Genomic DNA, 18561 nt, shown 5'->3' with positions numbered 1-18561 from the left:
TTAACCTGTTATTTAGAAGAGAGTCAGACTGTTGTGCAAACAGTTATGCAGGACGAAGGCCGGCACTGAATTTCTGTTTTCAGAAACAGACTTGCTTCCTGTGCAGAAATGAATTACAGATTCATCACAGTTCTGCCCACAAAGCTAAGCAGTCGCCAAGCACTTTATATACTGCCAATGCAAGCAGCACAGGAACACTGGCTGAGGTAATCAGTTTACACTGTCCTGTCATGACTCGTATATTACTGTGTGCAATCCCCATTTGTTCCAGGTTTGGAGTTTCCCGTACATCTGAAAGCTCTTCCAAGAGCGATGTGGAGAATGGAGAGCAGGATAGAAGCATCAATTCGGACGAAGAGGAAGAGGAGCCGGAGACGAAAGAGGCCATTACTGACCAAGAAAACAGCAGGAACAAAAGCCAGACTGATGCCAAAGAGGCACATTCACCAGAAAGTAAGGATTCAGTTCCTTTCTTTCTTTCTTTTCTTCTCAGGGTTCTGCACCACAGTGCCGTTTACCTTATTGTGACAGCAATATCAGGGATTTAAGTCACCCTATTTGAGCTGCTTTGTACTGTTGTCTTGCTCCTTTCAAAATGTATTTTTAGGGCATTTTAAATGTAGCTTATCGTAACAAGATCATAACAGTGGCAAAGCCTTATCATTCACCCAGTCAGATCACATTTAGAATGCTGTATTCATTTTTGGACCCAGCCAGTCAGTAATGGCCAAATATCCCATGCCTCCTAATAATCCCCCTCTATGAATTGGCTACATTACTTTGTCGTCGTCCCCCTCCCCCAGGCTGAGGGACGCACTGGTTGGAGTATTCTCAGTCGCATTTAATGGCAAGGTCAGCTCAAAGATTTGGTTCAAACCACCAAATGGAGACGGGAGTGCCGACAAGCAGACCCTGCTGATCCGGGATTAACGCTAGGATGAGAGATATTCATTTTTGGAACCCGTTATACAAAAAAGAATTGCTGCAGTAAAAATTGAATGAAGTGCGAGCAATATAATTCCAGGATCTGGAAAGTGTGACAAACACTAAAAGAGAGGTTAGAGTTAGTCTCTTAAGTCGTGCACAAAGTCCTCTTGGAGATTCTGCTAGATTCTGCTTCTGTAGTCCAGTACTCAAAATCTTGAAAAACAGAATTTACCAAAAATGGGCACTAGAATCTGAAGACACAAATGGAAGGTAAGTCTTAGTGTATTTAAAGCAAGAAGTGGGTGTAATAAAATACACTCCATGACTGTAATACGCAAAGTTTATGTATTGCTGTGTTAACTTTTGAAGTGTTTAACCCACGCAGTGCTGTTCAAAATCCAAATCCATATAAATCTTTTTTTTCTTAAACATGATTTTTGTTTTAAACATTACAAAAGGCTTGTAGTTCAAATTAAATCAAGTTTATTAAATCAAGAATGCAGTTAGTGAGACTCAAGTTATCTTTATCCTAGTTCCCAAAATAATTTTAGGGATTACAGAACAGCTTTAGAAGGGGGATTCTTCTTTATTTTGTTTATATGTAATTTGAATTGGTTGTATTTTATGGCCAGCAGTCATATCACTCTGCAACTCACAACTGGCAACCCACTGAAGCTAAGCAGGTGTGAGCCTGGTCAGTACCTGGATGGAGACCTCCTGGGAAAAACTAACGTTGCTGCTGGAAGAGTGTTAGTGGGACCAGCAGGGGGCGCTCACCCTGCGGTCCATGTGGATCCTAATACCCCAGTATAGTGACAGGGACACCATCAGATGAGACATAAAACCGAGGTCCTGACTCTCTGTGGTCATTAAAAATCCCAGGGCATTTCTTGGAAAGAGTAAGGGTGTAACCCCGGCGTCCTGGCCAAATTTCCCATTGGCCCTTACCAATCATGGCCTCCTAATAATCCCCATCTCTGAATTGGCTTCATTACTCCTCCCCACTGATAGCTGATGTGTGGTGAGCGTTCTGGCGCACTATGGCTGCCGTTGCATCATCCAGGTGGATGCTGCACATTGGTGGGTGTGGAGGGGAGTCCCCATTACCTGTAAAGCGCTTTGAGTGGAGTGTCCAGAAAAGTGCTATATAAGTGTAAGCAATTATTAATTATTGCTATTGTTTTTTGTAATACCAAAATATAGAGTGCATACAAGAACTTCCAAAAATATTAATAAATACATTATGTACTCAAGATGTGTTCTTTGCACAGGTGTACTAAGTTACTAAGTTATTAAGTTAAGAGTTTTTTGGTTCTAAATCTGAAAATCAATATAGACTACATTTTGTAATGGTTTTTCAAAAAAGTTTTCTTGTGGTTCACTTCTGTTCATCCAACAGCTGTCACAACAGTATCTGACAAATATTTTCAAAGATATTCTTGTACTTTAACTCTTAATAACCTACCAATGAAGTTCTTCAACTAAATCCTATCTGACACTACAGGCAAGTTAATGCCATTTCTTAACTAAATATAAGTCAGTATCTTATTAGTTATGGTTTCAGCATGTTGTTCAGTGTTTACTGCCTTCAGATTTGGTGGATCTTGCTTTTTGTTTTCAAAGGCCCTGGATGGACAGCTGACTTTGAAGACATGGTGAATTCGAAGCCTCCGGCCCCCTGTGTGGCTGTAGATGTAGGTTCCAGTGTTTGGGACTCGGCTGTTGCCCCTCAAAACACCAGTGAAACTGAGGAGAAAGGATGGGCAAAGTTCACCGATTTCCAGCCTTTCTGTTGGTGAGTGTAGGTCTTGAGCACATAGAACACATAAAACTTTTTACAAGTGCACATAAATAACTTTTTATTGTGAGTATATTTAGAACTGAAGAAATGTTTTATAGAAGAAATTAAAAAAATTTCCCCCTTTTGGGGACCTGTGAAAGTGTGAAATGGGGGTCACTTTTCTGATGTGAGCTTTTGAGTTCTGTAGGGGAAATTAAAGATGTTTTTATTCTCCAACTGTTTTATCAGCAAATTTAAGCAATTGTTGAGCTGACGCCATTGTTCATGTTAGCTCTCTTCATTGAAAAAATGTAATTAAGATAAACATGTTAATTATATAAGGATGTATATTACAAATCCAATTGTTTCCTCATCAATAATGACAAATCTGAACACTAACTGAACTATAATGAAACTAAAATAATAAAAAGTGTTAAGTAAAAGGAGCTTTAACTTATATGGAAGTATTTAGGTTTATTGCTTGACATGTGAGCCTTTAGTTTTTGTGCTGAACTACTCCTATCTCCGTGGCAGACTGTGCCTGATGTTTTTTATAGCTCCTCACTTTCTTCTTTTACATTTGATGGTACATATGAAGTTCCTTTATTGTAGGTTTTTATTTGTAAATGCTGTTTTTGCAGCTCAGAGTCTGGCCCCAGATGTAGCTCCCCTGTTGACTCAGACAGTAATGATTCTGAAGGACATCCCAAACAAAATCAGGATAAAAACTGTAAGTATACGAGCAGCATTGCTTGGCAGACGTGCTCTCATGTGTCTTGGATGTGTTATTTCTGCGGTTTCTAGGAATTGGGACTACATTTCCTGTACTATAAGCAGCTGAAACCTATATACACCACTATCTCTTTTTATGAATGTTATTTTTATGAAAATTCAATACTACAAAGCATGTGAATAGTTACCCATTTAGTTACCTATAGTTATAATAGTAACTAATAACTATAATGGAATATTTACCCAATCTGGGATTCGAAACGGATTTAATTGAAATGTAATCTAATGGAAATGTTTTTTTTTCTTTTTACGAATTTTCTCTGTACGACAAGGTTTTTGGTCAACAAATAGTTGGTAAAAAGAAGTATAGGTGTGTTTTTTTTCAGTTTGGAAACTTTTCTGTGGGTTTATAACTTGTTTAAATGCACTGCAACACCACCTTGTGGCAGTTGAGATGTACTGTTAAGTACACGAAAATCCATGCTTTCTGAAACAGAATTTTTGAATAATACCACTATTAAGTAAATACTTTACTTCAACCTATTTAGGTTTGTTTGCATTTCTGTATTTTTTTTTTCTGCATGGGTCCTATTTTCTGAAGTAAAACAGATCGATTTTGTTGATATACAAGAGGAATATTTAAGTTTTTCTGTGTTGTGATCAACAGATTTCTTTAATATAACTGAAAATGGATATTCCTTAGAAACATTAATAAGGCAAATGAAGAAAGAAACACTTATGCTGGCAACTCTCTCAAGACAGTGAAACAGTAACAGGGCCTTTGTCATTTCCTTAGAGTCTTACCTTTAAGTGACTTGCAAGGGTCTGTCAGTGCACACTGCAGCAGATGTAGAGACACTGATGTATCGCTGTGTGACTGTTGCAGTCATCAGCTCCTCTCCCTGCGTGTGGAATGTGTGTGTGGCGCGGAAGGCACCTCTTGTGGCATCAGACAGCAGCTCCTCAGGGGGATCTGACAGCGAGGAGGACGAAGACAAAGCAGACATCGTCACAGAAACCATAACAACAGGCTCGGGCCACGAAACCATCAAACTCACCATGGATGCCAAAAATGAGAAAGCAGTCTTCACAAGGTGCGGTACAAAACAAAACTGTGACAGTTAGTTTATTTTTCTTTAGTTCGTTAATAACAGGTAATGTTCGATGCAGATTCCCATGTTCAGTAAACCTGGAGATTTTAACAAAGTTATTTTGTGTTTACCTCTCACTGATCTCTAAGGAAATTAACTCATCTGTTCTCATGTCTTTCATGTAACTCTGCCTCATGTTGGCCATGTTACATTTTAAGGCAGTAGCACGTGGTTTCCTGTGGAGTCTGTTCTTTCTTAGAGTAAACTTTTGGTCACTTAGAGAAGAGCTTAGAGGTCTTAAGTTAACTTATCCTTTAATACCACAATATCATTTAATTGCAAAGCCATCATTATTCAGTGAGCATGAGACAAAGATTAGTTGTTTTTTATTAAAGATTTTTTAGAAAACTCAGAGTTATTTAAAGCTTAATACAGGTTTAGGTTTTGAATATTTCTCTAAAACAGACTTTTGTTATGAAACGCAAGCACTGCAGGGCATGATATCCCAGCTGGGATATGATTTCCCTGTGTGATGTTGTCACGCAGTAAAGGATACCTCATGCTATGTTCATACACTGAGCTTGGTTTCCTTAATAAGAAGATAGTGTCAACCCACGGAAAGTATGTTTCTGTTCATTTGTATAAATTCAAATATATTTGCTTAAATTTTACATGGTTATGTGTTCTGGAAACACGTGCAGAGTGTAATTTTAAGACTGCATTTGTAGTCTTGGAGATTCATAGAGTTGTTCAATTTAAAATCTCTAGCTATACACTGCCTTATCCTGTGACAATTATAGAACTCAGTGACAGCCGCATAAAAAAAGTCTAATTGGATTTTCTTGCTGCAGTGTGGGATGATTGTTTCTAGCATGAATGTTGAATCTTTAGAATGTGAAATCACGGGAAAATAATTTCCTTCATGCTCTGTATGGGTTCTGAAAAATTGTCTCCCCCCTCCCCCACAGGTTGGTTTAGAACATTGCTTTACTCGGATAAACGTCCTTCTGTTAACTCTCAGGATCTCTGTTCTCTATCAAGTGATTGCAGTCAGCTTCAAAGAAAATATGTAATTACTAAATATTGCATTTGACCCCCTAGATTTTCAGAATGTATTCAAATCAGTCGCTGGGCTCTTTTATGGCTTTTCCTGATTCTGCTGAATGTCACATACTGCCTTAATAGTCTTAAGGGGTTATCTATATTTATCTAGTGGGATACCTTAGCCATTCCTTCATATCTAAAGCTGTCTTGAGAATGTTTTTATGACTGTTTTATTATTTACTCTGTTCATTAATTTCTGGCATCATCCTTGGGCATGGCAACTAGAGCAAAGGACCCGCACAGGTACAAATCAGTATAGAACTGTTCTTTTATTTGTGACCCGTGATGCACATACGGCCCAATCCCTACATCAGTACATGTACTTTGAAGCGCACAGATGCTTTAGATTACTTTTCAAATGCTCACTATCCCATTGTCTTAAAGTGCTTTTTTTCACCTTGACCTCTTCTTTTTGGGATATTTGGTGGGGAAATTGGGGAAAACATGACCCTCTATTTTCTGTCATCTGACATTTTGAAAACAGAGACCTCATCAGCATTAAGACATCAAATGTACAGTATTTTGTGGCTCATTTAAGCCTTCCTTTCTTACACTTAAAAGACAAGGGGATACTGTATTGGCCTTTTTATTTCATTGTTGTTGTTTTTTCTGATTCAGAAACTGAAAGTAAAGGCGTGTTGCTCTCTACCATTCAGGTAATAGCCAGCGATGAAGCCTTTTACTTTACAGTAAAGCACCACTTACTGTACTTGTGTCACATGTTAGTTGGAGAGTAATGGGAAGGGGTGACCAAGACATCTTACTATAGAGGTTTCTGTGACCAAGTAGATGCAACAACAGTAACTCTCGGTGCGAACTGCAGAACAGGAATCTGGTATATTTGCATATAGTTTTTTTTTTTTGGGGGGGGGTATTTACAGAATACGTTCACAAGTAATCCATTAACAAGGCAAGAGATGGGTATCACACTACAGTGCCTTGCAAAAGTATTCAGACCCTTGACCAATATTCTCATTTTACTGAATTACAGCATATTATAGCATATTTCACTTTTTCTGCCTTGACAAGTTTATATAGTAAAATATATGTATTTATAAGATACTTAGATCTAAAGAAAAGCAATATCTTAAATATGAAATATGATATACTCCCCAGACTATCTTAAAGTCAGTGAATCCTGAAATTGTATACTGTGTAATCTTGTATTCTATTTTATGATTAATTCGATGCTGAAGTGCAAATGTTAATCTAACATTTTTTTTAAATGTTAGATTAAAGCTACAGCAAAACATTAATGCCACAGTAGTTATTGGTAAATGAAACAATATTCTCTTGAATTCTCAACCAAGACATGTGAATGTACAACTTGAAAACAACTGCAGTTGATATGAGCTGACAATACTGAAATGTGAAGATTTTTTTCCCCATGCAAAAAGTCAGAACAGGTTTTATAAAAGTGGTTTTGAAGAACCCTAAAACAAAGAAAGAAAAATACTTTAAAAGGTGGTTTGATCATTTTATTAAGTATGTTTGATACACATTTAAATTAAAGCAGTGAACATTTCATGATCTCACTTAAGTTCCATAATATTTCTATATTTTTTAATTAAAATGAGGCTTACATTATAAAGCCTGATTGAAGAATCTAGGAGATTACCACAGATTCATCTTGCTATGTATTTTTTCTTAAGTAACTTGCGTGAAAATATTTTAATTCCATTCGTCTGTAAATAGAGTATCAGTGTACACTAAATACATGGAAATAATGATTTTAATCATTTAATAATCTAGTTTTAAATTAGAAGTAAAATAGGACAATTTCTTAATTCCTAAAACACTCCTTTCCAACCTCCTCTCACTCTATATAAAAGCATATGTGCTGCACAGGTATGACAACAGCACCTTTTTGTTTCTGCTTTTCATAAAGTCAAAGTAGGCAAAGTACGTGGGGTCGCACTTAGGGCTTTAACTCTGTTGTGTAATGACTGGTGCTTTACTGTACATGCTATGCCTTTGATGTCTGCTGTTCTTATAGTGGTTTCTCTCTTTCTCCTTTTCTCTTTTTCTCCCTCTCTCCCTGCTGCTGCGGCTCAGAATATTTAGGCCTGCAGTTAGAGGGTATGTAGCAAATGCTATACAGTGAGTCTGAAATATCCACATAGCACTTGACCCTTTCTTTGTAGAAGACAAATGCCTTTGTAGGAATATATTAACCTTGTAATTTCAATTTTGTTAAGAGGTTTGAAAGCTAACAAAACATCCTCAAAGATGGTATTTTTTTTAATCTGTTCTGATCCAAAAACACTCATAGACACGTGGAAGATTTTTCTTTTTAAAAAGAGATTAATCATTGAAAGCATGCATTTTTCATCAAGATAGGTCCTTTCTGTTTTTTAACTATTTTTGGATTTGGACTGTAGATTAAATGCAGGCAACTCCACTGAATCAGTTAAGAGAACCAGGAAACAATAAAACAAAATTCCTGAGTAAATTACACAGGGGAAAAAGAGCTTCCATGCAAGGGTATTCACTTCTGAAATCCATGATGTCCTTTTTGTGTTTTTAAATTATCTTTGCATCATTAATACTATATATACTGTGTGATCGTTATACTATATATATATGAAGTGAAAACCAAGTCAAAGTTATTATAACGGTTAAAAAATTTGAAAGGATCATCAAACAGCATGAATTTGCACTTAATAGGCCATGTACATAAAATCACACTAACCTTGTTGAATAAAAGTTTTCTCTTCTTTAGGCTAACAAGATTTCTTTATAAAATTCCTTTCTCTACCTGCAGCATGCCAGTGCCTTTCACTCTAATGACTGAAATCTTTCATGTCAGACTTAGAGTCCCATTTTTCAAAGTTTCCTCCAAAGGGTCATGTTTTCTGTGTGGATATACAGTACATATTGGTGACACACTGTTGGGAGTTTTTTTTGTCCATGCTCCATTCCCCTCTGCAAGCTGTGCACCATTTTCACTGGAGATAGAGAATTCACCCGCTAGCATCGTTGTGTTATTGAAGTAGAATGTGGTTGTATTATCTGATGCAGGGATGGGTGTTATCATGCACATTGTTTAGGTGGTAAATCTGAATGCTGCATGTTACTAAATGCATTATCTATTGTAACAGGTCCCACTGTGAAAGAAAAGCAGTCCCTTTTGTAATGTTGACTTTTCTACCTCTGCGTTTCAGATCATTTCACTGCTATGATGCTGCTGTTTAATTTTCTCGGTGTTTTTTTAAGGGACATCAGTAAATGTTCTCACAGTTAACGCCACAGCCAGTAGTTATAAAAGTAAACGTTATTTTCCATTCATCATTACACTGAGTGACAGAAGCTTTTGAGCTCTTATAAATCTGGAAGACGAATCTAAACTGCTCATGATTGGGGATGTGACTAAGTGAAGCAGGTTTGAAGAGATGAAGAATGTGTGTACCATTTAATGACTATTGATTGGTTTCTAAATCAGAAGCAGCCTCTTCATCTGTCGTAGAAAGTGATGCAATATGTTCTTGCAAGCTTGAAATGTTTGAATAAATTGGACTCCTTTATTGTGGACTGTGACAGTGACTCAAAAGCTAACTTCATGCTGCTGCTGAATTCAAACACATAACAGTCATGTTTAATGTACTGCAGCCGTATTGAGGTTGTGCGTAGGTGTGACTTTTATAAAAAAAAAAATATTTGTTTGAACTAGCTGTTCTGCCTCCAGTTATTTCCTAATATTTTCTCTACTGACATTCCTCAACTCGGTCTTAAGCCACATCTTGAAGAAGTTATAGTTTCTCAAAAGTTATTCTAATGTATTTCTATTAGTAATAAAAATATAGTTTATTTATATTTTTGAAAAATGTGGTGTGTCTAGCAGTTGCTGTCTCTTTGTTTGATTCACAATAGAGCTAGTGTCTACTGTATGTAGAGTTTTTTGGTGAAGCATGCCCGTAAATTTATTCACTAACAATCTGGAGAGTCTGACCAGTGTTTAGTAAGGGACTCTCAGCCTTGAATTGCTTGCAGGTTTTCCTTCTTATCAGGGTGTGCCTGAGACATGTTCTAGTTGTAAACAAAATCAAGTTTACCGTAAAGTCATTAATTTGCAAAAGCAGAATTTCATTTCCATTCGGAGTAGAACAATCCTTAATTCCTAATTTGTATCTTTGTCTTTCTTCTACAGTGATGCCGACTCCATGCTAATAGACAAGCTCACTCTCACAGACGGGCCTCAGAGGGTCTCTGAGTCTCCAAACAGAACTGAGGTGCCTACAGACCCACTTAGTTCTGCGGCCACAGATAACTCTGCAACAGACCTCACTGTGAAAGACAAGTAAGTTCATTTAGCGCCAGACTTACTCTTAAACATGTGCTGATTCAGTGTAGAGGTAGTAGGACAAAACGTGTAATCCAGAAATAAATTGCAGAATAGAGATAGAGTAGCTCATTTTTACAAAAGATCATTCCTTATCCATGCACTGGAATTTTACTTGAATCTTCTTGGGATGGTGGAGGGCATATAGTGCTTGTTAATGTGTGTTCGCAAAGGGAAGATGGGAAGTTGAAGTACATGACCACCCTCTGACCCTCAAAACTGTTAGCTATTTCTTCATTGTTCTTTTTTCTAGAGCTGTTAGTTATTTTTATTGTATGAACCAGTTTTGAATAGTTATTTCGGCTTATGGCAATAACCCCTATATACACACAGGAAGGTAAGGAAGTACAGACAGGCTTCTTTACCTGGCTCACCTAACCTTTGAGCTGTTCTTCTTTTGACCCATAGCTTCAGGCTACAGTGATGCCACTCAGGGAATTTTCAGGAGTAATTTTTTGGGGTTATTGCGGTCACACCAATGACAAGACCTCATAGAACTCAGAGTTTTCTGATTATGCCGCTTGGGTTTTTTAATAAAATAGTTAAATTACTTAATATAGGTGGGCAGCACAGTGGAACAGTGGTTATCATTGTTGCAGTAAGCCTTCTGGTCGTATGCAATGGTCTGGGTGGAGTTTGCATGTTTTTTCTGTGTTCATGAGGGTCTACACCCCATGAAAACATTGCAGACAGTATATAAGAAATTTAGGGAGAGCATACTCCTTTAATGACACAGGAAACATCTAGCAGTGAATGTGCTTTTATTTGTTATGCAAGATCATAGGACAAAGTAGAGGTTTGTGTTCATTTACTTTTTTTTGCCTACTGTGGGTGATTGTTATGGGACATGGAATTAAATTGATTTGTACTTTCGAGTCTGGGTTCAAATTAAAAAATGTATGGTGAACCAATGGCTGAAGTAAGCTACTGTATCTTTCAGGATCAGAGTGTGTCACTTTTCCCAAAACACTGGTACTGTGGTCTTCATGTTGAAGGACCCGTGGGCTGAGCCTGGTGTTGGTCCCAGAGATGTCAGGGTCCCAGTCATGGTCAGGGTATCAGGCAATCACTTTTGCAGTTCAGTCTTGTCACATTCCTTACAGAAATATCCAGTCAGGTCAGGGCTGAAAGTACAAGACCACGCTCATTCCTGCCAGAATACACATCTACAGATTAAACAATTCAACTCTGTACCCCATCAAAACCCTGCCTTGACAGACATCATCTGGGAGTTTAATTATCTGGAGTCCATTCATAACCTTAAAGTTCAGTAATCTGTAAAGAGATATATATATATTTTTTTATAAAGCCTTGTTTATTTTTAATAACAGTTAGCATATCCAGTTGCTTTGGATAGGACATATTGGAAACTCTTCATACAAGTAACACTGGCAACCTTTTTTTAAATGTTTTTTTTTTTAGTGTTTGTTAAGACCTAAAAATAAATATGGTTTTATTATAGACTAAAACTGGCAAAGATTCATCACTTTGTGTACTTTAATAATGTTGAAATTCAGCTGGTCTGTATTTTCTCGTGGCATTATGTTATTTTGAAACTCCTTTCTGTGAACTCTTGCAGAGAAGAGGCAGCCCCTTCATCAGAAGCGATTCTCAATGGGCCGGCTTGATCACACCCGGATAGGGGCAGGTCGGAGACACTCTGGGCCACTTCCATTTTACTCCAAAAACCTCTTGATGCAACTTTGTGTTTCAGAAAATGCTGCGATGTTATTGGATCCTGCTAGTCAGGACCAGTAAATGGGGGAGGGGCTAAAAAAATCTTACAGAAACTTTTTTTTAGCTGATGTTGAAATTGTACTGTTTAAATGTAGCAGTGAACTTATGATTATGGTTTCAAAGGATTCAACATTTTCTTCATTTCCTGGAAGACCGACTATGGCTGTTTCCTTTTATTTGAATTTGTTTTTAGCTGTAAACAGTATTGGGTTGTGTGACAGGAAGTGCTTTGGGATAAGAAACAGCTACCACGTCCTAAAGATGCGGCCTCACAATCTCATTCCTAAATAGTTGAATTGCACTTGAACCACTTTTTAGACTAGCCCAGGGATGCCACATTGTAACAATTTTGGTCAAGAAGTCAAAGACGCTTCCGTCACAGACCGCCTCTGTGATGTCTTCATGTTCCAAGCTGCAGTTTTACATGGAGTTTGACGTTTCTTTTAAACCGGTTTGAAAAATATTTTTGTATCAGGCCTATGTCAAAGTCAATGGAGTCCAATCTGTTTGAAACGTAAACATGTATTTAGCATAAACCACTCTGTCACAAGAACATAGTAGAATTTCTATGGAGAAAGTCCAAGAGCAGAAGTGTATCTCTGTACTCAGTAATTTCAAAATGTGGTGGCCTTTCCCCTTAAAACTGGGATTCAGCCACTATAATCACAAAAAGAAAAGGGTTCATTGCATGTTACTGTTTTGGCTGTTACTGTTAATTGTTCTCATTTCCAGAGTTCCCTTTTTCTATTATGTAAGCAGGTGTTTCATGGAGAAGTGAAAGTCACTGATATGTCAGGGGATGTCACAGTGCTCAGAAATGGTGGAAATAAACCATGAATCCCTGCCTTTTTGCTCCAATAAATGTTTCCCCGTTTAATAAAAAAAAGCCTTAATAGGAAGTACATGATTGTGGATGGCAAGTGGTTAGAGGAAGTCAGACACAAAAACTGTGCACACTGCAGTGAGAAATGTGACCCAGTTTAAACATGTCCCCTACTTTCAGTGGTTTTACAAGAATTTAATTTTAAAATTAAGCAAAGGTATTTTTCTTGTTACTAACCAGATTTCTGAATGTTTGAATGTTTATTGACGATGTATTTATTGACAATGTAAGCAAATTAAATGGTACAATGATCCGTTTTTTCTGCCATTAGGTATTATTGGGGAATTAAAATGGTGTTTTTAGGGTCTTAATCAAGTGTCAGTTTTCCACAAGATGCCAGCTAAAACACATGACAATCACCAACACTGTGCTCTGTGACATCTTTGAAGTGTATTTCTGTGTGGTAAGATCTGGGCTGCAAATGTAAAAGATGTAGGGGAAAAGGGTAGATTCGTGAAAAGAGGGAAACAAGGTCTTCATAGGGTTTCTGACAACCCACTAAGCTTGTCACACTTATTTCTTAACGCATATCAAAACTGTGACAAAATTTGCCGTGTTATTATGGCATGCCACTAATCCTCTGGAATGCAGGTATAGCAATTAACGTCTGTATACTCAACAGCAAAGCTTAGCATAGTGTGTGGGTATCTTTTCTGTTCATTGAAGTTTACTTTCCTTCAGGTTGACTTCTTTCATGTTTCCACACCCAGATACTGAACCAAATTGACTGGCTCTAACAGTTGAGCAATCCTTGTGATACTTTGCACTTCAAAATCCTTATAGGATTTCAACACTGTTTGACCACAGTATTTTTTATGTCACGATTCAAAAGCAAATGCTTTTAATGTATATTAGGTTATTGTTTTCTGTAATTGCACTTCTCCAGTGACATTGAGTATAATATTGAACAAAGCGAACATTTCAGAGTTCCGAGCTTTTACATGCCTTTAAACTTCCCTCAACCCATGGCAAGATTAATTTGTCCATTTTTGTTACAAGTGAATGTTCAGATCTGTTTTTGAAGTTAAAAAGTGCAGGGGGTTTGAAAAGTTCTTAATGAACATTTTCTCTACCTTTTTAAAGCCAAATTGTGTGGCCTCTTTTTAATGTTGCTAGATACAAGTTGCTTTTCGTTTAACCAAATGATTTTGTGTAATAATACATGTCGCGTAAAAGTTCCGAACTCACTTCCTAAAAATGTCCCCATTGCCATACTTGGGTGATTTTCACCAAAATGATGCTGTTTTTAGTTTCTGTGTGTAAAAATTAGAAACTAATTTTCCAGAATATTTTTAAAAAAATATAAAAGAAAATAATATACACATTTCCCCCTTTTTAAAAAAAAAAACTTTATTACCAGTTCATTACTGTAAGAGAGAGGATTTTTTTTTACCAAGGAAGATTGTTTTTTTTTTACCAAGCTTATAAAATTAAAAGTATGAAGTCAGTCCTGAAAGGTACAGTGTAATTTCAAAAGAAGAAAGTCCTTACATTTGGTAGTGTCTGTGGATTTGCATACATACTGGAGGAATTGCCATCTCATATCAGCTGTAATTGTTGTCATGTAAGAACTTTGCTGCTGTTGCTAGGATCAGTCAATAACCGTTTGTATTGTCTTACTGTTATCATGACTGGGAGTTTCCATCCATTAATATTACTTTTTTACAGTAATAATAATCTGATTGACATAATAAAAGTAACCACAATGAGAAGGTCAGTTTTGATTCAGCATTTATTAGCACGTACACAGGACCCTAAAAGTTCTTTTAAAATACCTTTTAAGTGTTATTGGATTATGTGAAAATTAGTATTTAGTATAATCTGTAAATAAGGGTATTGAGATCACCCATTTTAATGATTAGGAGATTACAGCATCTACAATGCTTTTCGCAAGGGTACAGAGTTACTGGTGTCTGTTGTGAGTCTATGGATTTCTATTTCATGATTCTTGGTCAATCCAAAAGTTATTGAAGTATTTCTTGAATTCTCCATGAAACTAGGAGAAGTGTTACACACTGAAAGGAACAATGTATTTGGACATGATTCAGATTCTAAAAACAAAATCAGAAATTGTTAAATATTTTTACAATCAATTTAAATTCCCGATTTAAATGTATTTAGTTTATAGAAAGGTCTACAGAAACTGAAAGGAACTGGAGAAATTACAGTAATGATATATTGAAAAGAAAACATTTTCCTGTGTACAATGATAATTGTATAGATTATTTTCTAAAATAATAAGGTTATATCCAGCCATCCTGCTGGGTCCCTAGTCATTTGGTGAAAATCACCCACATTGTGAACAAATCAGTGCAACTGAGATGTTAACTACAAGGGAATTATAGTTTGCTTATAAAGCAGACTCTATTGATCTTTGGGGAAGCCTTTAGACTTCTTTAGTCTATAATATTTGTTTAAATATGCTTGCTAAGATTAAGTGAATGTTCCTGCTATACTTTTTTTTATTGGATTTTTTTTTACCTTATTAATTTACCGTTTATCTGCTTGCATAGAAATGTACTGTTCAGAAAATCTCAGATCTGATTATTAATCATACTGGACCTAAAAGAACAGTATAATCTGCATTAACCTGGATTTGATTATCGGTAAACTTTTACGGTGGACTTCTAAGACTAAAAACTATTGCTGAACTTGATGTAACCTTAACGCTCCAATCATTACTATGATGGCTTGAAAATGAAGTCTATTTTATTAGGAGCCCAAATCTGCTTCTTTGCACTTCCTACAAATTCTAAAAGTTGCATTCAGAATTCCACTGGATTAATAGTGAAACGGAAAGCACCAATCAAGAAAATGACCTATGTAACAGCCTATTCCCTGCCAACGGACAAGCAGAGAAGTATGAAAAACACTGTTTTGAGAGAAATATTTATATGATTTCTGGGTTTTGTCTGAAAATGACTTTGTGCATGAATTACTGGAAAGACAATACATTAGAGATGGTTCACTTTACCCCGATAGTATCAGAGTATGACACACATGCGGTGTATGTTGATATGTACTTTATGCTGTAAATATTATAAAGATATATTTGGCTGTAGCTTTTCTCCTTGGCAAAACGTAAACATAATATATTTTTGATGAAAGCCTAGTTTATCAGCACCTCAGAAAAAAATGTTCTTTCACAGGTTTCACTGTAACAAAGCTAAACAAAGGCAATAATATTTTATTTTTGTTCACCCCAGCATCAGTTACCTGTGAAACATACTTCCTTTAACGTTTCCTTTCTTCCCAAAAGTGCTTAAATGCATTGTGGTGCATTAATGCACATCACACTTCATAGTTGCATGTAGTTCACGCTATCAAACAGGATAAGTTTAGAATGTTATTTGAAAATTGAAATTAAATATGCACATCTTTTACTAGCTGCAGTTTTAAAATTGATTCTGATTTTTATAAGAACATTACCCAAGTTTGAATTGGGCAAGTTGTTTCCAGTTTGATACAGTTTGTTGTGGTAAGGAGGGGTTGCAGGAGCTTTTCATAAATTGTAGGTTAGACCTTCAGGCTTTTTTTAAAAGAAAAAAAAATCTCTCAATTTTGTTTTCTGAGCACCTCACAGAACTGTTCCAAATGATTTATTTTTTTAGGATTTTGAATAAATGGCCTACGTTTTATTATACAGATTGTTTTTCATGACTGTTGTTGCTGAGTTAGTGATCATGCAAGTAAATGTGCTTCTTTCACTTTCTTCTAGTTTATTGAACCAGATAGTGTTCCAGATAATCTGGAGAATACTCTAGACTAATGCTGTGAAGTGCCATGCAATTAAATTTGTGCACTGAAAGCATTGTTTTTCCTTTAGTTTTTAATGGCAAAAAGTAACTGTTTTATAAAGGATTATCAAATCTTGTCAGCTTCTACATTCTATCAATTAACAACTTCATCAGGCTTCTGTTTTTTTTTCCCTAAAAACATTGTGTTCCTTTGCCTTACTGACTGTGCTGTTAATATGTTCATAAGTTAAACACAGTACCCCAGCAGCTTTCTGATGCTGGAAGAGAAGTTAGTCTTCCATACAGAATGTATTTAAAAAAGGCTAGTGTTCAGACTGTGTGTATGATTTTATTTTCTGTCTTACAAAATTCTGCAATTGTTATTTGTGCATTGGATTGATTTGTCATTTCATTATTTTTAGGAATTCTTAGAACATTAAAAACTGAAGCCAAAGTGTTTCTCTGCTGCTCAGGCACTTTTTCTTGTGGCGCTTAATCTTAGTTTTATTTAAGCACTTGATTCTTCTTGTTCCAAACAGTATTTGATTCACCAGTATAAATCCATTATTCACAACAAGATAGTGTTTTCTTTTAAGGGAAGGAATCCAAAAGTAAAAATCAGGGATTGGGAATGTAGGGCAGCCACAGGGCTTGGTCCTCACCAGCAACTTATGAGACCAGGAAGCTCATAAAACACTGCCAATGACGATGGTGAGGACGTTATATTTTAAGGCATGTCTGTTGTCATTCATCTGTTGATCCAGTCTTCGGTTCATTTGCTGTTCCTAGTCCTCTTCCTATTTGCCTTGATGGCTTTTTTTCCCCTTGTGTGTCAAATGCAGCAAATGAAAACATTTCATTCTGGTTACGTCTGGAAACTCTTAACACTGGTGGTTTGAAATTCTGAACGAATCATGCTCACTGTTATCAACTTATGCATTTTGCAACAACATGTAGCAGTTTTTTTTAGACAGTAGAGTGTTTAGAGACCTCTAGAGGAGAAGTCGTTTTTCTCCCTCGAATTGTGAAATGAAATGACCTAAAACTTTTCATGGCTGGGAAAAGTCAATATATAGATCAGTTGAAATGACCAGAGGGTGGGAAAAGATGGTGCCAAAAGACAAAAAAAAAATAAGCTTGGGAGAAGACAAGCTCAAGTAAGACTCCCAATACTTGGTTAAGCCACGTCTCCTTAGCAGTTGCTGCTGTGTCCCACAAGCTGAGCCAGATGAAGGACTTTTGCCATTGTTCTTAACATTACTGTAGTGCCTCTCTCGGTTTCTAAACCTAGAGTTGTCAAATACGTTTTTAGTAACAACTTCAAATTGTTACAGCTACAGTATATCTGCATTCAACATTTGCGCTGAGTATTCTAATTTGAGCATGCCGCTTCCAATGGAAAAAACAAGCGACTGTATTAGCGGTTTTTGCGGCTCAGAATGGATAAGGTTTTCACCTGGAGAGTTCATCTGTGCACCTCTTTCCTGATGAATCATTTTTTAAGAAATGATTTTGAGTCCAGGTACAGATAATGACAATGTGTTGTGAGAGTGCCATTAATTATCTTGTTTCTGTGTTCTTGGTTCAGCAATATAGTAATAATGATGTTGTCCCTCACCACAAATAAGTGCTAGCAGACCAGAAGTAATAAAATAATGTTGGTGTCAGTGGAGTTCAGTTCTGTTCTTCCTTCTTCCCATTTACATGCAGTTAATGCCCGTTAGTTATGGCATTGTCAGTAAAATACCTCAAATTTGAAAGAGAAAATGTGACATTTATAATAAAAAAATTAATCAGAAGAAAAATGTAAGCACCACCTAATAAATTTAATTTAACATAAGTTACCTAATAATAAACCTAATAATTAAAGAAGCATGCTGTATTGTATGGTCAAATACAGTCCAATTTCAGGCATATCAAATTAAAATGCATTAAAATAGAAGAAAAATACAGTGTAATCTTTTCTTACTTGTTTAAGTAAAACAGTTAACAGACTTTTCCTTGAGGGATTTCTGGATTTCCGTCCATGGAAATAAAAACGTCTGTTGCTGATGTAGTTTTAAATGTTATTTTCTGACCTGTAACGATTAATTGATTGTGGAATAAGACAGCATTGCTTGAACTTGGAATTACAGAGGCATGAAGCTACTTTTAATTGGTCCAGAATGGTATTGCAATAGACAGAACTATTAATTTCACACAGAATTAGAGACAGGGATATGATGTGTCAA

The 18561-nt window shown here is 36.3% G+C and overlaps 1 protein-coding gene across 4 annotated transcripts in view; it reads left to right on the top strand.

Moving 5' to 3' along the window:
- ppp6r2a (protein phosphatase 6, regulatory subunit 2a) overlaps positions 1 to 13880 on the top strand; it is a 65496-nt gene extending 51616 nt beyond the window's left edge. For 3 of the 4 annotated variants that reach the window (XM_088647068.1, XM_088647070.1, XM_088647067.1), the window contains 7 exons: positions 272 to 453; positions 2551 to 2722; positions 3349 to 3437; positions 4326 to 4533; positions 7690 to 7713; positions 9782 to 9931; positions 11553 to 13880. In XM_088647068.1, coding sequence (XP_088503194.1) covers positions 272 to 453; positions 2551 to 2722; positions 3349 to 3437; positions 4326 to 4533; positions 7690 to 7713; positions 9782 to 9931; positions 11553 to 11601 — 874 coding nt within the window. In that variant the 3' untranslated portion in view covers positions 11602 to 13880. The remainder of the gene's footprint in view (positions 1 to 271; positions 454 to 2550; positions 2723 to 3348; positions 3438 to 4325; positions 4534 to 7689; positions 7714 to 9781; positions 9932 to 11552) is intronic. The other variant, XM_088647071.1, reaches the window with a different exon arrangement.
- The last annotated feature ends 4681 nt before the right edge of the window (positions 13881 to 18561 follow it).

Source organism: Lepisosteus platostomus, chromosome 9 (assembly GCF_059453375.1).
Source record: "Lepisosteus platostomus isolate fLepPlt1 chromosome 9, fLepPlt1.hap1, whole genome shotgun sequence".
NCBI classification, from domain to species: domain Eukaryota; kingdom Metazoa; phylum Chordata; class Actinopteri; order Semionotiformes; family Lepisosteidae; genus Lepisosteus; species Lepisosteus platostomus.
The sequence above is the reverse complement of the archived record's forward strand: the minus strand, read 5'-3'. Positions and strand labels throughout refer to the sequence as shown.